Source organism: Dacryopinax primogenitus, assembly GCF_000292625.1.
Source record: "Dacryopinax primogenitus strain DJM-731 SS1 chromosome Unknown DACRYscaffold_17, whole genome shotgun sequence".
Lineage (NCBI taxonomy): Eukaryota > Fungi > Basidiomycota > Dacrymycetes > Dacrymycetales > Dacrymycetaceae > Dacryopinax > Dacryopinax primogenitus.
The window spans coordinates 210,368-232,243 of NW_024467214.1; the positions used below are offsets into that span (position 1 = coordinate 210,368).

The window sequence follows — 21,876 nt, forward strand, 5'->3', positions numbered from 1 at the left end:
GTCTTGTTTTCATCGAACTCATGTGCCTAACGCGTTTGACTGGTGGCGAAATCTTTTGTTCTGCTTCTTCTCACACTCAGTCCACTCTCAAATGTTCCGAAGGGCGCCGAGTTCACCAATCAACACGTGGGTATGCGATGCTGCACATTGTTCAGCATTTGGCAGCGTTGTACAAACACCATCTTCCTGCGCTGATGGAGGCGATGGTGCAATCCGCAGTATCCTTGGGCGTGGAGATTCCGAAGTTCTGCTAAGTCACTGCGATAACGCTGCGAAACTCGTCCGGAACGTGACGCAGTCAGTTCGGCAGTGAAGTTGACAATGCGGTGTCGAATCATCGTGAAAACGGCAGGATTCTCGTAATTCATACAAAAAACTTGAATCTCTTCCATGGATACGGTGCCTTGGTGATCTGATTGTCCTTTTCATGCCGCCGGATTGGTTGAGAAGGCACAGATGATACAGATTCAGACATCAAGTTATCGAATGGCAGTACAAGTGTTGATTGCATGAGCTTTCCGTGCTCCCAGTTGCATCAGAACAACGTGCGTCCTTCATGAAATGAATTACTAATCATAATGATGAGTCGTACAGCGAGCGATTGCAACAACTATATATATGCTATGCACGCCCACCCGGATCAAAAGAAGTCGTTGTCGGAAACACCTGGCACCGCAAAATGCGCGAACCCGTGCCCATCGGCCCTATCAGTGATTGTTGGAATGCTTCTTCTTCCCAAACAGCACTCTATGAGTGTTGCATATGTTGAGTTCTACTATCAAGCACGAATTTATTCCGTGTGTCCATGATAAGTTTGCACTGTGCATGGTCGGTGCATCTTCCACGATGACGCTTCCATTCTAATTTCCCTCCCATGCTGTGTCCCAAGAGCGACTGAGCACACCCGTGTTCCGATGCTGCACGGACATCGTACACGTAGGACAACGATGTGACTGCACCTCTCTGACCTCATAACAAGGCCTGTTCTCTGGCTTGGCCCCGATCAAACCCCGTCAAGTGTCATCAAGGATGATCGCAATGTTTCTCTCGCTGACACCCACTTCGATCGCTCTTTTGGCTTTTGTTTCTTTTATTTTGCCTATCTTGATCTTGACGCGGCGACCTCGTCATTTTCCTCCTGGTCCGGCAGAGCTTCCTATCATCGGTAACCTTCATCAGCTTCCTACAAAGTGTGGGCTTCTCGCCACGTTTACCGAATGGAATGAGAAGTACGGCGATGTTATCGGTCTACGAGTGCTTGGGCGGCCAGCGATCGTGCTAGGGTCACATCGAGCCGTGCACGAGATTATGGAAAAACGGGCGGCCAGCTGCTCGGCCCGACCAAAGCTGGTCATGATTGACGAGATGTCCGTAATTTCGTAATTAATCGATCTGTATGGGCTGATGAAGATCCTTTTATGATAGAGCGCAAATCAACAAATACCCAAGTCTCAACTCCGACCCAGTCGTTCACAAGCAGGCCAGGCGCCTTTTTGCAAAAGCATTTTCATCACGAGGCGTACAAGCCTACCACACAATCCTTATTACCGAGATGCGGCGCGCGGTTCTGACTATTATGGAAAGCAACGATGGCCATGCCTGGCTCGTCCCATTGAGAAGAGCGGTGGCCAGCTTAACAACCCAAATTGTGTATGCACAGGAAGCGAGGACAGAAGATGACCCGTTCTTCTGTAAGGTTATGAGACTCCTTAAGCCTGTTGGAATGGGTACGCTGTCAACCTATTATTGTCGTCACTGCTTAACCGGAGTATTGCAGCCGGCAAGACCGGAACATATGTAGTAGAAGCATTTCAATTCTGTAAGTTCCATCCTCTTGGAAAGCTTACGTTTGATGACACAGATTGCCACAGTGAAACACCTTCCCGGCTGGTTCCCCGGGGCTTCTTTTAAGCATGAAGGCCAGGAACTTCACGACAAATGCCTGGAAGCGGTCAATGAACCGTACGACATTGTCAGAGACAACCTCGCCGCCGGCACTGCTGAATCCTGCTTTGTTGCCGATATGCTGCAGGGGGAGGACGGACAAATTGTCATGGACCAAGCAGCACAGGAACGCCTTAAGTGGGCTGCTGGCGCACTGCTTCTCGCGGGGACAGATACGGTTTGTCTCTCCCTCCCACACGACCGAAACACGATTGACTCAAGCGGTAACATATAGACAGTTGCAACACTTCAGATGGTCCTCGTTGCTTTGCTACAATATCCGTCTGTACAACAGCGCGCTCAAGCCGAGTTCGACAGTGTAATAGGACGTGATCGCCTCCCTACTATCGAAGACCGAGAAAATCTACCATACTGTACCGCTATAATGCAAGAGATCCTGCGATGGAACCCAGTGGTGCCGCTTTGTGTACCACATCAGTTGACAGAGGACATAGAATATAATGACCGGGTGTTACCAAAGGGGAGTATAGTTGTTGCAAATACATGGTGCGTATAATGTATTTAGAACGGCGGGACATGAAGTGACGCGAATTGCAGGGCACTTTCCAGAGAAGCGAGCGTGTATGCAGATGGGGACACATTCATTCCCGAGCGATTCATGAATCCGTCCACCGTGCTTGGAACAGATGGTCGGGAAGTATTCGGCTTCGGTCGCCGGTAGGTCTCCGTGGTTCTCGAAGCCGAAAACGGTGTCTTACTCCCATGCAGAAAATGCCCCGGTATCCATCTATCCGAAGCATCTATTTTTGCTTTCATATGCACGTTTGTGTGGGCTGCTAGCATGTGCCCTTCGAAGAACTGGGACGGCTCAGAGCTGCAGTACGAGGATGGGGGAAGTGTTGTCAAGTGTGTAACTTTTCTCTTCGTGATGAATCGTGCAGATACTGATGGAGGTTGTGTGGGAGTCGGCCGAAGAACCTCCCGGCAGAGGCAAAGCCGAGGTCGCAGAACGTTGTGGAGATGTTGAAGAACGCAGTATTATGATAGCGCGTGGTACTTCTGCAATATTACCTGTAGGAATAATAGCGGTGACAGTTCGTTCAGGAGTTATCATTATCAATCTGGCTGGTCCAGAAGTGAAAACAAAGTGTGTGGCCGAATTAGAGTTGCTCGGAGTTTGAATGGAAGAGGCGCCCATCCATGAGAAGCGCCCACTGAAACCCCCAGTCCCTTCCGCATATATGCACCTCATGCTCCTGTTCCTATCATGGCAGATGTCAGATCAACAGATTTGCAAGTCTCAACTCGGACATGGAACTCCACAAGCACTATAGACGCATGTTTACCCAGGCACTGGGATCGCGCGCTATTCCATCCTACTGGGAAATTCAAATCCAGGAAATGCGCCGCGCGGTGCTCGAGATGTTGCGGCATGGCGCGGACGACGAGCGATGGCTGAAGTCGATCAGGCGGGCTGTATCAAGCGTGACGAGCCGAATTGTGTATGGTTTGAGGTCAAGACAGAAGAGGATGCTTCATCGCCAAGGTAAACCGCATACTACGATCTGTTGAGAGAGGTGGGCAAAGGTCTCGTTTTGACGCTGGCGTTGGCTAATGGAGTTTCGTGCAGCAGGGAGACCAGGAGAGTACATTGTCGAAGGTCTTCCCTTTCGTGAGTCTACCTTGTATGCGTGGTTCTGTATCTGATATGCCATGCAGTGAAATATCTCCCTTCGTGGTTTCCCGGCGCTTCCTTCAAGCGCATCGGCATGCAGATCCGTCAAGACTGTCAGGAGCTAGTGGACGATCCTTTCAATACGGTGAAACAGTCTCTCCACATAGGAAAACCTACGCCGTGCTTTGTTTCCCACCTGCTTGTCGATGAACAGGGCGATATCATAGAAGATCCGCAGGAGGAAGAACGGATCAAATGGGCCGCTGGGGTGCTTTGGGGCGGCGGAGTGGATACGGTGCGCTGTCTTATCTGATATTAGTCAAACACGAAGTCTGATATTACTCAACCAGACAGTTGCAGCGATCCAGATGTTCCTCACAGCCATACTGCTCTTTCCCTCAGCTCAGCTCAAGGCGCAGCAAGAGATCGACCGTGTCGTGGGGCCAGACCGGATGCCTACGTTGGAAGACCGTAACAACCTACCGTATTGCACCGCTATGGTCCAGGAGCTTCTCAGATGGAACCCCGTGGTGCCATTGTGTATTCCTCATGTTTTGATTCAAGATGAATCGTACGACGGGTGGATCCTGCCCAAAGGGAGCATTGTCATCCCCAACTCCTGGTATGTTGCCATTTTGTCTGAGGCGAACTGACGTCTGACTGGACAAAGGGCACTTGCACAAGATCCGATAATCTACGAGGAGCCCAGCGTGGTCAATCCCGACCGCTTCTTATCAGAAGACAGCCAGACCCTTTTTCCCAGGGAAGACGGCAGAGAAGTGGTCGGATTCGGTCGACGGTGCAGTCTTTCTCTTCCATTTAGCCACACTCAATCTGATGCAGCATATGCCCAGGCAATCATCTAGCTGAAGCGACTATCTTTGCTTTCGTATGCACGTTCGTATGGAGTTCGAATCTTCAGGGCACATCAGATTGGGATGGCAGTGAACCAGAGTATGGGGGTGGGATCGTCAAGTGAGTATTCCTTTCCCACCTTCGAAGCGCGAATATCAGCAGGACGTCGGATTTGAATTCTGATTGTTTGTGATTCACGCAGTCGTCCAAAACACATACCGGCCAACATCAGAGCAAGAACACAGCATGCATCAGACTTGCTCAGTGGTTGGTTGACGGAATAGGGACCCTTGTGTCCTCATCCGGTCATGGCTCATCTCAGGAGACGATTTGGATTCTCCATTCAGCAGGCGCCAATTCGTGTCGTGACATGATTCCTATCGTTCCTGCCGATCATAATGATCGGTTTCCATATACGTCGTAGGCTGTTGTTCAACCTTTGTGCCAAATGGTATGATGATAACATCGCATTCTCTGACATGGGACTGATAGTGGCCGATTGCATTGTTTCTCCTTAACCCCTTGAGATTCCATGTGATTCAGGCTACTCCGACGAGCGTGCGTACGTGTACTTGCCTTCTTCAGGCATTATAATGACCTTGGGCTGAACAATTGATCAGAGAACAACCTTGAAATGAAGAGCCAGCCCTTGTTCATACTAGGCACGCGGGCAGCAGCAAAAGAGATATTGGAAAAACGGGCCTCGACGAGCTCTGCACGACCTCGCTTGGTTATAATTGATGATATGTGAGTCCCTTCAACATGTCACCCCTCCAAATCTTGAATTATACTATGTAGCTGTCAAATCAGCAAATTAGCCAGCCTCAACTCTGATATGACTCTACACAAAGAGTATCGTCGCATGTTTTCTAAAGCCCTTCGTTCCACCACAATTCCAAAATATTCAGCCATTCAGATTGCCGAAATGAGAAGGGCCGTACTCGAAATCTGTGAAGCAAAAGACGATGAGTCGGGCTGGCTTGCGTCGCTTGGAAGGGCCGTGACCAGTATCACGAGTCAGCTAGTATACGCGCGCGAAACGAAAACGAACGATGACGTGCTTATAGCCAATGTCACGCGAATCCTTCGCTCTGTTGAAAAAGGGTGTGATGGTTTTGCTGATGAGTAAACTTTCTCTGACTATGTGCTCCGTAGCTGGCAGGCCAGGGGAATACATTGTTGAGGGACTTCCGTTCTGTAAGCCCGACGTGATTTGACGTCGAAGCTCAGAAAGTAATACGCACCCAGTGAGATATCTCCCGAGCTGGTTCCCGGGTGCAGGGTTCAAACGCGAGGGTATTCAAGTGAAACGAGACTGTCTTGAATTGGTGAATGAACCGTACAAAATTGCCAAGAGCAATGTCATGGCTGGCAACGCACTGCCATGTCTTGTTTCTGAAGAGCTTCAAGATGAAGAAGGAAACCTCCTTTTAGATCCGGAGGCAGAAGAACGGATCAAGTGGGGTAGCGGTGTTCTCTTTCTCGGCGGAAGTGATACCGTACGTCTCTTCACATCCCGTCCACGAGCCCCTTTACTAATAGGGATGTTGCCATGTCAGACAGTCGCATCTATTCAGATGTTCTTGGTGGCCATGCTGCTATTCCCGTCTTCCCTTCTTCGGGCACAGCAAGAGATGGATGAAGTCATTGGCAGTGACCGCCTGCCAAGAATCGAGGAGAAGGATCAGCTTCCGTACTGTGCCGCCATGGCTCAGGAGGTTCTTCGATGGAATCCGGTTGTCAACTTATCCCTTCCCCATGTGCTTACTGAGGAAGAGGAGTATGATGGATATGTTTTGCCTCGCGGCAGCATAATTGTGGCAAATATCTGGTTCGTGCCTCTGCGATCTGTTGTATTCTCAATCCCAATCGATCACGCTAGGGCCATGACACATGATCCTGCATTCTACCCGGATCCCAATATCTTTCGGCCGGAACGTTTCCTGACACTTGAAGGTAAGCTTCGCACTGTTATAGAGGACGGACGAGAGGTGTTTGGGTTTGGACGACGGTGAGGATAAATGCTCCACCTTCCTGCTAGCTGCTGATGTAGAATCAGCAACTGCTCGGGCAGTCATTTAGCCGAGGCGTCTATTTTTGCATTTGTCTGTACTTTCGTGTGGACAGCCAACCTGCGGGCATCGTCTTAATGGGATCGCACGGAGCTCAAGTACGAGGGGGGACGAGTTGTAAAGTAGGTCGAACCAGTTAACAGTGTGGAGCGCGACTAACTTGTGCGCGTGACAACAGTCGGCCGACAAGAATACCGGCCATAATTGAGCCTAGATCGGGTGATGCTCTTGACGCTCTTCGAAAGGCGGTCATAGAGCGGCTTGTTTGATGTTTAACCATGTGATCAAGCTATCCGTCGCAGTATGCCGGCGCTCCTGGCATGGCTGACACAATAGCATGTCCGTACCTTTAACTTGTTGCCTTAGATAAGGCATGTTTGCGGGCAGAGCTCATGCTTGGTACGTGGCAATGCAGATCCCGTTGGTTTCCTTGCGAAGCAAGAGCTTGCCGACGGGGTGGAAATGTCAGGAACCGTCGCCACACACAGGCCAGCTGTTTGTTCGTACCGGAAGACCCTTCGTGTTAAGGGTGAGCCTCGCCCCAGGACATTTTGAGTCCTCACGCCCTACGTCAGTAGTTGCCGTCCATACCCGGATTCGAGATGCCGGAGAAGTCTTCGGCAGCCAAATCCCACGATGCAGGCCAATCAATGGGCCAGCGGGCCCTCAAGTACGCGTAATCCCCTTTGTTAAGGCACTTCGTTTGGAAGCCTCCGCCCGCACATGATCCTGCCCAAAGGAACTCGAGTCAGGCCAGAACCTTGTAGTAAGGCATGCCGCTCTCAGCTGCCGAAACTCCAAGAGGGACATGGTATTTATCTGTTATCGGGTATAGATCAACGCTTTCCTGGGCCTATACCAATTGATGCGCCAGAAGTTTTGGTTGGAGAAGAACGCGAAGCTGATCCGGGGACACAACATGGCATGTTTACGGCCTGGCGCACAAAACTATAAATATGAGTAGGTCAGGCAGGAAGAGAGCACCAGTGCTTGTTCCATAAACCTCATGTTCCTGGTCTCTCTCGTTCTAGGCGCTGGGACGATCGCTGTATTCCTCCTGATCTCGTACAACAGCATTCACCGTGTTCTGTCATCGCCACCTGTTCCACCCGGACCACCTGGACTTCCTGTGCTGGGAAATCTATTCCAACTTCCAAAAGCCAACAGTCACTTGATTTTTGCAGAATGGTCAAGAAGATATGGGGATATGATGACTCTGACGGTTCTTGGCAAGCCAATCATTGTGCTGAACTCGGCCAGAGCAGTCACGGAGGTGCTGGAGAAAGGTGCTTCGGCAAGTGCAGGAAGGCCCCAGCTAGTTATGGCACACGAACTGTAAGACATTGGCAAGACTTTGAGAGGAAGCCGTCTTATCATTTAGCGCAGGGTGGGACTCGGGAAGCTTCCAACATTGACCTCGGACGTGTCGATGCATCGAAAGTATCGCCGCCTGTATGCAAGAGCCTTGAATAGTACTGCGTGCCAGAATTACTGGGACATCCAGTTGAGGGAGATGCGGCGAGGTGTTCTCCAACTACTTGAGGGGAGGGAAGACCCTGTAGAGGCGATTATGCAGAGCGTCGGAAGCATCATTTCCGAAGTGGTATACGGACATCGCCTTACCGGCCCGGATGACGAATTTCTGGTTACAGCGCGGAAGGTCTTGCTGATATTTGAGCGAGGTGAGATACAACCTTCGAACTCACAATTGCTCCCTGAAACCCATCAGTGATACGACCCGGCGCTTTCATTGTTGACACCCTGCCATTTTTAAAGCACTTACCGGATTGGTTTCCTGGTGCGAGTTTCAAGATAACGGCGCGACAATGGCGGGAAACCGCGGATGAGTTGCGGCAGACTCATTTGCAAAAGGTGCAGCGAGAGATGGAAGCAGGAACCGCCCAGCCATGTTACGTGTCGAACATTCTTTCCAGACCACAAATACTAGAGCATGTTGGATTCGACGAGCTGGTGGAGCTCGTGAAGTACAGCGCAGGAACATTGTACGGAGCAGGAGCCGACACGACACTTGCGACACTCGAGAATTTCCTGGTAGCAATGTTGTTGTTTCCCAAAGTGTGGGAGCGTGGTCGAGAAGAGATTGAGCGCGTAATCGGACAAGAACGCTTGCCCAAGATGCAAGACCGAGCCATGTTACCATATTGTCAAGCAATGGTCCAAGAGATCCTTCGGTGGAGGCCTGTTGTTCCACTTGGCATTCCCCATGCGATGCTCGAGGGTGAGAGTCTGTGGCACTCTCAAATGTGACTGTCTGTTCTAACCGTGCTAACCCTATATGCCGCAATATCAGATGGCCTCTATTCTGGTTACCGATTTCCGCGCGGGACGACAGTTATCGCAAGCATTTGGTCAATGACCCACAATAGCAAAATATACCCGCACCCAGAGGAGTTTCGACCAGAACGTTTCCTATCCGACGACGGAACAAGAGTCTTGGATGGCGGACGGGAGGCCTTTGGATTCGGACGACGCGTGTGTCCAGGTCAACATCTTGCCGAGGCGTCGGTGTTCGCGTTCATTATAACGTTTCTTTGGGGAGCGAACATGACGGGGAGCTCCTCTTTCGACGGTACTGTGATATATGAGACGGGCGCTGTGAAGTAGGTTGAAAATCCCATGTCATGAGGCCCGTACTGATCCATCTTCATCAGTCGTCCCAAGGAGATACCATGCCAGATCCAAGTGAGATCAGAACAATGTCTTGATATGCTACAGGCGTCTTTGTCAAATTGAGTCTGGAGTGACATCAATCATAGACTGGAGAGGATAGGCATAAGAATACAAGAGAATGAGTGCACAGTGAGCCCACGCTATCATCCGAAGGATGTACCGCTTGGCCCAAAACAGATGCGAGGCTGTCAGCATGTGAGCGGCCAGCACAGGTCAACGATGCAATAAATCCAGAGAAATGGCTGGTATTCGGGGAAAAGACTGGAGGGGTCGAAACGTTTGTAGATTAATAACCCCCGTGATGAAAGGGCCTTGTCCGTCCGTTTAGAGTCTCTTGTGGGTCTTCGCCTTCCTGATCGGGGGGACCACCAATCATACACATCTGTTGTGCTGGGCGACACAAGGCTGAGACCTTACACCGTCTGCTTCAGGGAAATTGGACCGGATCCCAGGGTCTCAAACATGGTTCCTTCCCGCTGCTCCCGACTGACAGGTTTGCTGATTTAGTCCGGACAGACATCTGAGCTGAACGTCAATCTGGGATACCACTCAAAATGGAAAACTTTTGGTCATAAAGATGAATGGATTATCACTCAAGGAGGTAAGCAGGACAGTCTATACGTGTATCGTGCTATCATTCATGGATCGACTGCTTCAGCATTTCTAGCGCAGTCGGGAAGCGCCGTTTCACATCGATAGGAAATTGTACTGGGCGACTAGAATAGTCATGTTGAGAAGCGATCAAGCAAAAAGGGTGGACGTGCTTACTGCACGGCCGGTTTCTTGGGATAACCTGGATCTAGCGTCTCTTTTGAATATCCTGCCGGAATCGAAACGATGCTTGACCAAAGGATGGTGACAACAGCAGCGAAGAGAGAATCCTCTGCAAGGTACGACCCGGGACAGGCTCTGCAAAGTTGGATAAGCCAAAGAGTGTGTTAGACGATGAGTGACATACCGGCGGCCAAATCCGAAGCCAAATGATGGCCCTCGGGTCTGTTCTGCATCTTCCGACGGCTTGGCGTCTTTGCTGAGATATCTTTCTGGTTGGAACTCGGCAGCAGCCGGAAATTCCCTCTCTTCCCTGGCAAGCAGCCTGCAAAAGATGTCACAATCATAAAGAGAAGATTCCAGACTGAGTGCATACCAGACGTTGGCCATGATCATAGCTCCTTTAGGAATCAGATATCCTTCATAGATCTCGTCGGCAAGCATGAGATGAGGCAGGGCCAGTGGGGCGACTGGCTGCCATCGCAGGGATTCCTGCGTCATCGCCCAGCAGTACGGTAACTTGTCTCGATCCTCGATCGTGGGAAGGCGGTCCCTGCCAATGACGGCATCGAGCTCCTGTTGGGCTTTGGCTTGCACTTGCGGGAACATCATCATGGCGTACAGAAAGTTGTGGATCGAGGCTGCTGTCGTGTCACTGCCGGCGTCTACAATCGCATCAATACATCTTCGTTCGATAGCGATAAAGCGAAATTACTGAATATAGCACCAGCCGTCCACTTGATCACGATCTCGTCGGTGTCTTTTCCATCGGCGCCCTCCAGGAGACTAAGTGTGTAGGACGGATCGGCTTTTCCTGAAGCCTATGAAAAACATGAGAAACACTTCTTCGGCTTTGCTTTCGACCACGTACCATGTCCTGCTTGACGCTCTGGTATGGAACATCCATAACCTCGTCCACCTCCTTCCTCCATACTTTAGCTTGTTGCTTGAACTTCGTTCCAGGCCAGCCCTCGGGAAGCTTCTGTACTGAGGACACCACACGTGTCAGGTGGGGAGCAGAGGATACTGACAGAAGAACATACACCCTGGTATCAAGTCGACTAGGAAAGCGCCCGGTGCTTGAACTGTCAAACGATGAGACATTGTAGTATCCACATCCACGAGTGGAGCTTACGACGCATCAGGAGTCCCATAAATCCATGGATCTTCTTCACTAGTGAGGGATCTTCCTGGTCTAGATCCTTCCCATATGCGATGAGGAAGGAAATAGCTGCAGTGGCCCTGAGCAAGATATAAGTGTGGTACAGAGTAGTTGAGTTGAGCATCTACAAACTTGTCTATATGCGCAGAGTATTCACTGGTGGATGTTAACAGCTTGGCGGTGAGCTTGCGGATCTGGAGAGTTTGTATGTCCCAGAAAGCGCGTGATGGGCGTGGACCGAAGACGGCAGAGAAAACGCGACGATACTGCCGGTGCAAGACAGGGTCGCTGACTTGCGAGAACATGTATTTCAGACCGACCCTGTTACATGTATTAGAAACGTCCACGGTTTCAGTGTATGGAATTCAATACAATTCGTGAGCCATGACCAGCTTCTGCCGCCCAAAAGAGGTGGTGGCACGCTTCTCTAGCAACTCGGTCACAGCGCGTTTGCTGTTCAACAAGATGAGGTTCTTGCCGAATATGCAGAAGTTGACCACTTCGCCATATTTATCCGCAAGTTCGCGAAACGTGACTCTGTAGTCCTTGGGTAGGCTGAGGTTGCCTATAAGTGGAATTGGGCGAGGGCCCGGGGGAAGAGGCGGACGACTGGATGGGCGAACCTGTCGCCACAGAACCAGCATGACGGCTGCCACGGCAGCGGCTTCGACTACTGTTCCCCATGATATTTGGAAGGTGAGCATTGCTGACATGCACAGAGGGCCAGCACGCGCTTGTACAGAGTATTAAAGCAAGTTCAAGAGTGGCTGTCCGATAATACCTGCCACGTTGCTATCAGAAATTCTAATCAACCACGTGTGACCGAGGATCAGATCAGTGTCAAGGACGATCGAGACCCAGAGGTTCTAGGAGAGAACATCGACCGACATCAGAGAAGGTAGCAAAAAATAGGGATCAGGGATGGAAAGTCGGTGCCTGAAAACATTACATAAACAACACGTGTGTTTCCTTCCGTCTGGCATGGAAAGAAAAAAACGCATCGGCGCTCCGGCACGGCGTCCAGACAAGAACAATATTACCAGGGTTCATGATAATAGAGAAATAATATGTTGACCAATTGCAAACATTCCAGCCGTTCCGTGGCTCGGTGCTAATCACTCACGTGCTCAGGGATTGGCCAGTCAATCTTGCCCGATGCGACCGGGGACCTGAAACTAGTAACCGGCAAGACCCTTATGTGTGATGTCACGGAATCTAAATACAAATGAGGAAACTAACAAGTTTCCATGCTAAGACACAGCCAATAATAATAACAACGCAAGGGATGAGTAAACGGCTGCCGTAATGGCTGTGCTTACGGAGAGCTTACAGTGCTGACATAATGTTTCGCCCTTTAAGTGCCAGCGTTGTGACTTGCACCGCCTGCGTGTGTGTGCTCAAGCGGAAACAAGTGGTGCTGTACATGTACAGTACTACTCAGAGGCCTCGGTACCAGCCAACACATTGTGACACCTGAAATAGGCAGTAAAGAATAAACACACTGAACACCTACATCTCATACTGGACGATGCCAGACCCGGTATAGAGCCGGACAATGGATCATGCCAGTCAGATTAATAGCCTTAGCCAGCGTAATCCCAGAGGATACACGCCTCTAAACCTGGAAGCCAGAACACATTTCCCGGCACGGCGTTCGCGCTTCGTTGAACAATCCGGCGCGTGAAGGCAAAGACAAATGGATAACTGTGCATGATATTGCCGCTGTTTTGAATTGATATGTGCTGCTCCCTCCCAGGGATGAAAGTTTCGAGGGCAGGATGGAGCATCGGTTGGCGAGCCATTGGGAAGAATGTAGCCTCGAAACTTTCATCCATATCCAATGCACAAGGAAGTGTGACAGAAGTCGACGGCTGCCAGTGTGACAACACAGCAGAGCAGGGTGTAGAAAGCGTCGAACGCACCACCTTTCATGTGAGCGTTGTGGGGAGAAGTGGGGCCACCCCTTTTGATGGTGTGCCATGTATCCAATGCAATTGCGGGACGGCTCTGCATACAGTCAGTACCCGTCTTTCAAGACATACGACGCCTTGGACTTGCTTCTGCCGCGCATCAATAAATGGATCTCACAATAGGCAAGGGCTCCCTCTGCATAACAAAGAGTGCAAGGGCTTTCGGTCAGTCTCATGATCAATGGAGGACCGGTTATAGAGGAACATCATAGAGGGGCATTTATAAATGTGAAGGTGGTCGGAACTATTCGGCTATGTTTACGGTGTTATTGAGATGACTCTGACACCAACCGGATGAGGCCTCACCCCAACAAAGCATTTCATCCACGGGCAGAAGCCGCTTTGACTGCCGATACGTGGCTAACTGAGATCAGACGCGTTGTGGACACTGAATACAACCCCCCGAAACAGGTGGACTTCCGCGTCCCTTTCCATCAAGCTCAGCCTGGGGCGCCATGTTATAGATATAGACCCTGACTGCATCGATCGGGATGGTGAAACACCGCCAAGCGAAGTTGTATCTCAATGTCCCCGGAAATTCCGTATGTGCAAGGCGTAAGCTGAGACAGATGTCAGTTTCCACGGCAAATTCTCTTGCTCTTCAATTCAGTTCTAAAGGTTTATGCAGTCCTCAAAACGACCTGGACCCTGGCGGTGACCAATGTTGATAGTGGCCGAATCTTCTTCAACCATGACGTACAGTTATCAATGGAATGAGAAACATAGGAGTGCTGTCTGCACTGCACACGTATATACGGGTGTACGATACATTTCGATACCACTGTATATGTGGGTTCCACTCCTCCTCCTGCATATCCGGTGAGCTATGGTCTCTGGAGTCATATAAATCAGAGTGGCATTGATGGAGTTGACGACAAAAAAACAGCTCCCAACATGACACTCTTCCTCTCTCCCTCAGCATGGATCGTGCTTGCGATTTGCCTCGTCTTCTTGCTGCTCATATCCAAAATCAAGACTAGCCTGGCGCAGTCTCTTCCACCAGGTCCGAACCCTGTACCCCTCCTGGGCAATCTCTCGAAGCCGAAAGATTATCGGGCTTCTTTTAAGCACTGGGCAGACCAATACGGGAATATGATGACACTCAAGATGATGGGTGTTCCTCTCCTGGTGTTGAACAACCGACAGGCAGCATCAGACCTCCTGAGAAAACGGGCTGCATCAACCTGGGGTAGACCAAACACGGTCATGGCTCACCAGCTGTACGCATACCACAAATTTCCTTGGTGTAACTTACGTTCGTACAGGTCTGGGCTGGACACCGAAGTGGCTTTCACAAGAAACTTCCACCTTCACAAAGATTTCCGGCGCTTCTTCTCTATCGCACTGAGCCCACGCTTGGTCGAAGGTTGCGGGGCTCATCAGATCCAGCAAATGCGGCAAGTAACGAGCGAGATACTTGCCTCTCCAGACAACTACCTCAACTCGATCAACAGGTACTGTGGCCACACACTGTTGAATTCCATTTGCTGACCAAGTCGAATGGATAACAGAGCAGTGTCGGCCATTGCTCTCCGGATCGCGTACGGGTACGAAGTCCAGGGCAAAGATGATCCGCTCCTCGCTCAGGTGAACAAGGCGGCGGATCTGGTAGAGCAGAGTGGGTAACGTGCACAAATAATATTCTGAGCCATCTGACCGGAAGCTTTAGTTCTACTTCCTGGATTCTTCTTGGTCGATGTGCTGCCAATACGTGAGCGCTATCAAAGAATACGGAGTTTAGCTGGCTGAAAGCTTTGCAGTCAGATACCTCCCAGAGTGGCTTCCAGGGACCGGCTTCCTCCGATTGGCAAAGCAGTATAAAGGAGAATACGAGGACATCAGAGAGCGTTCTTTCCGCATGACCGAGAAGGATATTGTCCGTGCCTCTCAGTATGCGCCAAGCAATCCACTTGCTAAACCCACTCCGCAGGCGAAAGGGACAGCCAAATCGTCGTTTGTCGCAACGTTGCTTGAAGACCTCAAGAGCGACAAGACCATCTCGAAGGAACACATCATGTGGGGTGCAATGTCGTTCCATACGGCAGGATCGGGGACGGTAAGTTCCTCTTGATAGATCAAGCATACTGATTTAACCGTGCATCAGACGGTTACGGCAATACACAACCTCCTGGCTGCGTTGGTGCTCTTTCCCCATACCCAAGCTGCGGCACAGATGGAACTTGATCTCGTGATCGGCCGCAGCCGTCCACCCCGAATGGACGATCGCGAAAGCCTCCCCTATTGCTCGGCGATGGTAGATGAGACGCTCCGTTGGCAGCCGGTCGCCCCGTTTGCACTGCTGCATAAATCGGACCGCGAGGAGAGCTTTGAGGGATGGACGCTTCCTGAGGGGTCCCTGCTCATGGCCAACGTATGGTGGGTCAGATTATTTGGCACCAGGCGATGGCTGAATAGAGCAGGGCGATGTCCCGTGACGAGCGGGATTACCCATCTGCAGAAACATTCATGCCGGAACGCTACCTCCCGTCTACAGCATCAACTCCTATCGCTTGGAACGCTAGTCGCGGATCAGCCATCCCTCTTGGCGCAGTTGGGTTTGGGTTTGGAAGACGAAGTTGTCCAGGCAAGCAGCTTGCCGAGGCAACACTCTTCGCGGCGGTTGTGACTATGTTGTGGACACTAAAATTTAAGCTCGCCGAGGGAGAGAAAGTGGTGTGGTTGGAGGAGTCCACCGTAAAGTAAGTAAAATCACAGTCGAGTTGTATTGATTGTTGATGTTGATTTAACTAGCCAGCCAAACGAATTCCGCATCCGGGCCACGGAGAGGTTCAAGGGTGCAGAGAAAATCCTGCGGTCGTCCCTGAAAAAAAGCGACTCTTGTTGAGGAAAACGGGCGGAGTATTTGTGACTGTGTACAAGTGAAGCTGGACGGGGCTTGGCACGCGTGGTGTCTGAGAGGCTGTGTGCGATACAATAGAGCAACAACCATGAGTTATTCAACATTTTATAGTAATTCAATCTACCCCTCTCCAATGTTGGCTACCTTCCAGCACTAGTGTGCGACGCTCTTTTTAGCTGCCTTTAAGTGGTTTCCCCATTTTGAAGTTTTGCAACAGGACTCCTGGTACGTAGCTGCACTTACTCGTTGGCATCAATGGCCTTGCTAAGGAGATCCAAAGACCCTGGGAACCGCTCTTTGAACGAAATAGGGAAGTCCTTTGGCCAGCTTAGAAGGGCTCCTATATCAGGACACTGAAGGAAGCACACCGGGACTGACTCACTGAACACCGTATGTTTCGTACTCAATAGGATCATTTTCTGTTCCAGGAGGCCTGGAGACAGTGCAGGACCAGAGAATCGTGATTACGCCTGCGAAAACAACAGCTTCTGCCAGATTGGTTCCAGGACATACTCTTTCAGATGCGGAAGTCAGGAACAGTGATGACAACGCGGAACATCAGTTGACGTACCGGCGCCCAAATCCAAACGCAAGAGCAAGACGAGTGGCGGGTAACCGGATGCTGCCGTCCTCTTGGATTGATAAGTGCCGTTCGGGAATGAACTCCTCGGGTGAGGGGTAGATAGTCGCGTCACGCGTCATCGCCCATACGTTGGCCAAGATGGTAGCGCCCTTGGGAAGAACGTAGCCATGATATTCCTCATCTTGATCCAATGCATGAGGAAGAGCAAAGGGGGTAGGGGGTTGCCAGCGAAGGAGCTCCTGTACAATGGCACCACAGTAGGGCAGGTCATTGAGATCGTCAATGCAAGGAAGACGGTCGCGACCGACAATCTGGTCAAGCTCCGCTTGGGCTTTACTCTGCACGTGAGGGAAGAGAATCATGGCGACCAAGAGGCTCTGCACGCAAGATGTATTCTGAACGGTGTCAACAGGAGTTCTTTCATATGCATGACAGAGACGTACATTATCATTCCCGCCAGTATAGATGCTCCCCGCGGCGAGTTTTATATGCTCCTCGGTATATTTGAAAGAAACCTTTTGATCAGGCAGACGATCGAGAAGGTGCTGAGTGAACGACGGCAAGGCATTTCCGTGCTCCATATCGCGCTTGACACGTTGGAAGGGCTCCTCATGAATATGCTCTTTCGTCGCCTTCCACTGTCTTGCTGAGCGCTTGAAGCCGGCTCCAGGGAGCCCTTCAGGAATATGTCTCACTGATGTGTATGTTATTTTGAGTCCTGATGGCGATATAAAAAGACATGTCACTCACGAGAAGGTAGAATATCAACTAAGAATTCGGCCGGACGTAGCAAGCGTTGATATACCTTCATGTAGTCGGCGATTTTGGTGATGAACGCGTCGCCATCGTTCTTGATATTGTAGCCGTAACCGACATAGAAAACAATTGCGGACATGGCCCTGTATACAGTAAGTATACTTCGCTCTTCACATATCAGTCAATTGTGCAACTCACCGCTTCAGAGCATTAGTAGAATCGCCGGGAACCGTCAACATATGCAAGGCGGCCTTTCGCATTTCAAGCTCTTCCATCTCCCAGAAGTTTTGAGAGGCTCGCTGGGACAACGCAGTTGCAAACAGACGCCGAAATAATTTGTGTTGAAGCATATCATTGGTTTGACTTGTCGAGTTCTTGTACCCTACACTGCAAAACACATTTATTTGACATTTCCAGCAAGTGGAAAAGGCAACACTTACAGCTCATGGGCCATTACACGCTGAGGACGGATACTGGTAGATGCGGCACGTTTCTCCAAGATATCGTTTGCGGCCTGCACAGAATTGAGGACAATCACGTTCTGGCCCCAGATGCGAAGTGTCATGATATCCGGATACTTCTGAGCCCAGAGCTGGAACTTGTCCAAACGAGAGACGGGGAACTTGATGCGACCAAGGAGGGGAATCGGATTCGGTCCGGGGGGGAGAAGGCGCTGAGACCGTAGCACAAAATAGAGGGCCACCAGGGCACTAAGAACACAAATTTCGACGAAGGTCGTCAACGACATTGCGAAAGACATCCAGATTGTACCAGACAACCAGGATGTGATGATGAGTGGATGGAAAAAGTACCTGCGGAGCAATTGGAATGGTGTGAGAGATGCGCTGGGCAGGGTGCCCTATAAACACTGACAAATGAAAGAACCCCAATCTCCATCTAAAAGTTCGATTCTTGGCATTGCTACATCTTGATCGTAGCCGCGCATCCCCGGTCGGTTCCCCATCTCCTAAGGCCCGGAGCACTGGAATAACTCGTGCGATGGCCGAAATCGCTCCATCCTATGCTACCGGCTGAGGGCGCATGATGACCATCACGGGAATGTGATAGCGTGTTCCACAACTCCGCCCGACAGCGGCGCACTTGAAGTCATAGTCCCAGTGGAGAAACGATGGACCATGTCGGGCGTGGAGCAGCGAAGGGATCGCGACGATCGGGATATCAGAGTATGGTTGCTCTCATGTTGATGGATCGGACCACAGTCAAGTGGCAGCATCTAGTGTCCTCGAGAGACGATTCGGTCACCTCTGGATCCGTAACTCGGCTATGTCATATCCCACAGACCTCAGGAAGGCCGACTCAAGGATGCCGACTTTGATCCAGGGGCATCGTGTCGTCAACAGGGCCGATTCATCAAAGTTCAGCAGGTTGACGAGCGTTCCTCAAGCAAGCAAATCCGGGTTTCGTCCTCGTGTATCAAAGGATGTTGATGACGAATGCCGTCCCCGCAAGCTAGGGCGCTGGTCCCAAACGAAACCCTAGTTGCTTCCGTCCTATCGTGGGAAATCGGCTGGCCGATGTCCCCGATCTCTCTCGTATATCAAGGCGGTGTCTTCTTTGATGGTCTTTTTTCGCATCTGTTTGACCTCCTCCAGAAACTGAACCATCGACGACGATGCATGGAAGACACCGCCTTCTGCCGACCGTCAGCTTCTCGTTCTCCAGTGAGAGTATTTATACACAGTTCAGCGTACTCCTGCGTTTCTTGCTAAAAAGCTCCCAAGATGGTTTGGTTCAGTTATTGATGATGGTATCCTAGCCAGCCAGACGAATTCCGCATCCAGACCACAGAGAGATTCAAAGAAGCAGAGAGTAGTAGTCTCCGGTCGAGCAGTTCGCCGGACACAGAACGTGTCATAGACAAAAAAAATGTGCTATGTTCGTTCTGTGTGCCGCACCCAGAGCCTGTGCTGCCTGGATATCCAAGTGGATATTGAAACGTGACAACTAATATATCCATAATTGGCTATTCCAGCGTATCCCAGCAAGTATCTGGGAGAAACATACGCTAATATATAACTTGGCCATCACCACCACTGCAGCTGGCTACCCATCCATCTCTGTGCAGTCTGGAACACGTGCTGGACCAGCTTTTTTTTGCCCGTGTTTCAGCCTGTGAGAACACTCCAGCACGAGCGCTTATTTATCGACATCAATCGCACCACGTAAGAGCTCCATAGCGTCTGGGAACCGTTCCTTGAACGAGATCGGGAACTCCTTCGGCCAGCTTACGATAGATCATAAGTCAGCGATTGGGGCAGGCACGTCTTGAGTGACTCACTGAACACCGTGCGTCTCGAACTCGATAGGGTCGTTTTCTGTTCCTGGAGGCCAGGATACGGTGGAGGACCAGAGGATGGAAATCAAGCTGGCGAAAGCAACCGCTTCGGCCAGATTAACTCCTGGGCATACCCTATATGCGGGCGTCTCAGTGAAATGATCTTGTCAGTAGATCGGATTCAGGTGACATACCGACGACCAAAGCCAAAAGCGAGAGCACTACGCCCGGATTTCAGCTTGATACTACCATCTTCCTGGGTTGACAGGTATCGCTCCGGAATGAACTCTTCAGGCGATGGGTATGCAGTCTGGTCGCGGGTCATCGCCCAGACGTTTGCAAAGACGGTAGCGCCCTTGGGAAGGACGTAACCAAGATATTCTTCATCTCTCTCCATTGCATGAGGAAGAGCGAAAGGAGTGGCAGGGTGCCAGCGGAAGAGCTCTTGGACAATGGCAACGCAGTATGGAAGGTTGTCGAGATCGGCTATGCAAGGCAGGCGTTCACGTCCGACAACTCGGTCGAGCTCCGCCTGGGCTTTGGCCTGTACGTGGGGAAAGAGAACTATGGCGGCTAACAGGCTCTGCACACTTGCCGCATTCTGGACATTGTCAGCAATAATAACTTGTGATTTTTGACCGGGACGTACATTATCGTTGCCACCGGTGTAAATGCTCCCGGCCGCAAGTCGGACATGCTCCTCGGAGTACTTCGTGGTGGTTTTTTGGTCCGGAAATTCTTCCAGAAGGTGCTGAGTGAACGAAGGGAGAGCGTTTCCAGCCCTCATGTCCCGCTTGACGCGCTGGAAAGGCTCTTCGTATATGTTCTCCTTCATCTCCTTCCATTCTCTTGCCGTCCGCTTGAAGCTGGCCCCAGGGAAACCCTCCGGAATATGTTTCACTACATCATATTTGTGAGCAACGACACTGAGGTGATGCTATTCAGGCCACTTACGAGGGGGAATGATATCAACGAGGAACTCGGCGGGTCGTAACAGGCGTTGATATATCCCCATGAAGTGCTCGATTCTTTTTACGAATGAATCGCCATCAGTGCCAATGTTGTAACCGTACGCAACATGGAAAACAATAGCGGAAATAGCCCTGGTCATTATAAATACACCCCGTCCTTCAAGTGGCATATTATAGGTGAAACGCACCGCTTCAGTGCATTCTTCGCCTTGTCAGGCGTGGTTAGCATTTGCAGGGCAGCTTTTCGCATTTCAAGCTCTTCCATCGCCCAGAAGCTCTGAGAGGCGCGTTGGGATAGGGCGGAGAGAAATAGGCGGCGATACACCTTGTGCTGAACCATATCATTGGTCTGGCTTGTAGTGTTCTTGAAGCCGACACTGTGGAAACGTGTTCATACTCTCGCGGAAACACAAGAAGGCAATACGCACAGCTCATGGCACATCGGCCTTTGGGGTCGGATACTGGTGGATGCCGCACGCTTCTCCAAAATTTCACTTGCAGCGCGGAAGGAGTTGAGCACGATCACATTTTGGCCCCAGACACGAAGCGTCATGACCTCCGGATATTCCTCAGCCCATAGCTGAAACTTGTCCAAACGAGAGATCGGGAACTTGATGTTACCAATGAGGGGAATTGGATTCGGCCCGGAAGGGAGAAGGCGCTGAGAGCGATATACACGAAAGATAACCACGGAAACGAAGAGAACACAGGTTGCGACAAAGGTCGCCAGCAACATTACAAAAACTATTTGGCTTGGTAAGTAGAGAAGGAAGCAGGACGTGGGCACTTGAATGGATGTCTTGTCGTGTCCTTTATAACAGGGAAAGAGCCACCGGATCCATGTGAGTCGTGCATGTTGATTGCATGGTGGGAATTATGTGTCTTTCCAAGTGGACGATTCAGGGCGCCGTCAGGCACGGGGAAAGATGCATGATGCATTGTAGTGACTGAAGACGATAGCGGTGCAGCTCCTCAGGGCACGCATAATGTCCATAAGCAAGCCACACCCTGTCCTTCTGCTCATCAACGTGTTCCGGGCATCGGAGGGCAATTTGATGGCGACAAATATAGACAAAGTACTGGGGCAAGGATATTAGGCTGATAAGACGCGTCTTTGGCAGCAGGGGGTGCCGGCACCGTAGTCGCTTCTGTTGCACAGGTCTGTTTTGGAAAGAGAACCAAAAGCGTTGACGTCTTTCCTTGTGTCATCCAAAACGTGGAAGACCCACGTTCTAAGACAGCACGGAAAATCTGATAGGTTATCCAAAGTGAAGCAGATAACATAATTGATTTGATCCTCGCCCATCAT

At 50.7% G+C, this 21,876-nt stretch overlaps 9 protein-coding genes across 9 annotated transcripts; 5 read left to right on the forward strand and 4 right to left on the reverse strand.

Moving 5' to 3' along the window:
• Positions 1 to 36: 36 nt before the first annotated feature.
• On the reverse strand, positions 37 to 999 carry DACRYDRAFT_24049 (uncharacterized protein). The gene is made up of 3 exons (XM_040773522.1): positions 890 to 999; positions 595 to 828; positions 37 to 545 (listed from the first exon to the last, which is right to left on the reverse strand). Exon 3 carries the CDS (start codon positions 390 to 392, stop codon positions 120 to 122), a length of 273 nt encoding a protein of 90 aa, XP_040625835.1. The 5' UTR covers positions 393 to 545; positions 595 to 828; positions 890 to 999; the 3' UTR covers positions 37 to 119.
• A 31-nt stretch (positions 1,000 to 1,030) lies between these two features.
• On the forward strand, positions 1,031 to 2,949 carry DACRYDRAFT_118244 (cytochrome P450; the record flags this gene model as incomplete). The annotated part of the gene is made up of 8 exons (XM_040770549.1): positions 1,031 to 1,367; positions 1,426 to 1,727; positions 1,778 to 1,819; positions 1,872 to 2,122; positions 2,180 to 2,451; positions 2,503 to 2,622; positions 2,674 to 2,811; positions 2,871 to 2,949. The coding sequence occupies exons 1-8, from the start codon at positions 1,039 to 1,041 to the stop codon at positions 2,947 to 2,949; spliced, it is 1,533 nt and encodes a 510-aa protein (XP_040625836.1). The 5' UTR covers positions 1,031 to 1,038.
• Positions 2,950 to 3,216: 267 nt separating this feature from the next.
• On the forward strand, positions 3,217 to 4,559 carry DACRYDRAFT_110271 (cytochrome P450; the record flags this gene model as incomplete). Its single annotated transcript, XM_040769030.1, has 6 exons — positions 3,217 to 3,451; positions 3,536 to 3,577; positions 3,625 to 3,875; positions 3,931 to 4,202; positions 4,251 to 4,379; positions 4,424 to 4,559. 6 exons carry the CDS (start codon positions 3,217 to 3,219, stop codon positions 4,557 to 4,559), a joined length of 1,065 nt encoding a protein of 354 aa, XP_040625837.1.
• A 1,240-nt stretch (positions 4,560 to 5,799) lies between these two features.
• DACRYDRAFT_110272 (cytochrome P450) lies at positions 5,800 to 6,585 on the forward strand (the record flags this gene model as incomplete). Its single annotated transcript, XM_040769031.1, has 3 exons — positions 5,800 to 5,934; positions 5,995 to 6,446; positions 6,495 to 6,585. The coding sequence occupies 3 exons, from the start codon at positions 5,800 to 5,802 to the stop codon at positions 6,583 to 6,585; spliced, it is 678 nt and encodes a 225-aa protein (XP_040625838.1).
• Positions 6,586 to 7,513: 928 nt separating this feature from the next.
• Positions 7,514 to 9,592, forward strand: DACRYDRAFT_82774 (cytochrome P450; the record flags this gene model as incomplete). The annotated part of the gene is made up of 5 exons (XM_040776590.1): positions 7,514 to 7,842; positions 7,894 to 8,189; positions 8,237 to 8,746; positions 8,819 to 9,128; positions 9,180 to 9,592. The coding sequence occupies 5 exons, from the start codon at positions 7,514 to 7,516 to the stop codon at positions 9,259 to 9,261; spliced, it is 1,527 nt and encodes a 508-aa protein (XP_040625839.1). The 3' UTR covers positions 9,262 to 9,592.
• A 184-nt stretch (positions 9,593 to 9,776) lies between these two features.
• DACRYDRAFT_82779 (cytochrome P450) lies at positions 9,777 to 11,954 on the reverse strand. Its single transcript, XM_040776591.1, has 10 exons — positions 11,504 to 11,954; positions 11,264 to 11,452; positions 11,105 to 11,211; positions 11,013 to 11,054; positions 10,841 to 10,956; positions 10,685 to 10,790; positions 10,346 to 10,634; positions 10,157 to 10,294; positions 9,967 to 10,107; positions 9,777 to 9,914 (listed from the first exon to the last, which is right to left on the reverse strand). The coding sequence occupies exons 1-10, from the start codon at positions 11,842 to 11,844 to the stop codon at positions 9,833 to 9,835; spliced, it is 1,551 nt and encodes a 516-aa protein (XP_040625840.1). The 5' UTR covers positions 11,845 to 11,954; the 3' UTR covers positions 9,777 to 9,832.
• A 2,041-nt stretch (positions 11,955 to 13,995) lies between these two features.
• On the forward strand, positions 13,996 to 15,946 carry DACRYDRAFT_110275 (cytochrome P450; the record flags this gene model as incomplete). Its single annotated transcript, XM_040769032.1, has 9 exons — positions 13,996 to 14,321; positions 14,367 to 14,555; positions 14,613 to 14,719; positions 14,771 to 14,812; positions 14,862 to 14,977; positions 15,032 to 15,157; positions 15,206 to 15,477; positions 15,522 to 15,800; positions 15,853 to 15,946. 9 exons carry the CDS (start codon positions 13,996 to 13,998, stop codon positions 15,944 to 15,946), a joined length of 1,551 nt encoding a protein of 516 aa, XP_040625841.1.
• Positions 15,947 to 16,087: 141 nt separating this feature from the next.
• Positions 16,088 to 18,048, reverse strand: DACRYDRAFT_118248 (cytochrome P450; the record flags this gene model as incomplete). Its single annotated transcript, XM_040770550.1, has 7 exons — positions 16,088 to 16,288; positions 16,344 to 16,475; positions 16,533 to 16,939; positions 16,988 to 17,238; positions 17,295 to 17,443; positions 17,499 to 17,687; positions 17,741 to 18,048. 7 exons carry the CDS (start codon positions 18,046 to 18,048, stop codon positions 16,201 to 16,203), a joined length of 1,524 nt encoding a protein of 507 aa, XP_040625842.1. The 3' UTR covers positions 16,088 to 16,200.
• A 1,215-nt stretch (positions 18,049 to 19,263) lies between these two features.
• On the reverse strand, positions 19,264 to 21,303 carry DACRYDRAFT_118249 (cytochrome P450; the record flags this gene model as incomplete). The annotated part of the gene is made up of 7 exons (XM_040770551.1): positions 19,264 to 19,545; positions 19,600 to 19,731; positions 19,791 to 20,197; positions 20,246 to 20,496; positions 20,551 to 20,699; positions 20,756 to 20,944; positions 20,996 to 21,303. The coding sequence occupies 7 exons, from the start codon at positions 21,301 to 21,303 to the stop codon at positions 19,458 to 19,460; spliced, it is 1,524 nt and encodes a 507-aa protein (XP_040625843.1). The 3' UTR covers positions 19,264 to 19,457.
• Positions 21,304 to 21,876: the final 573 nt, after the last annotated feature.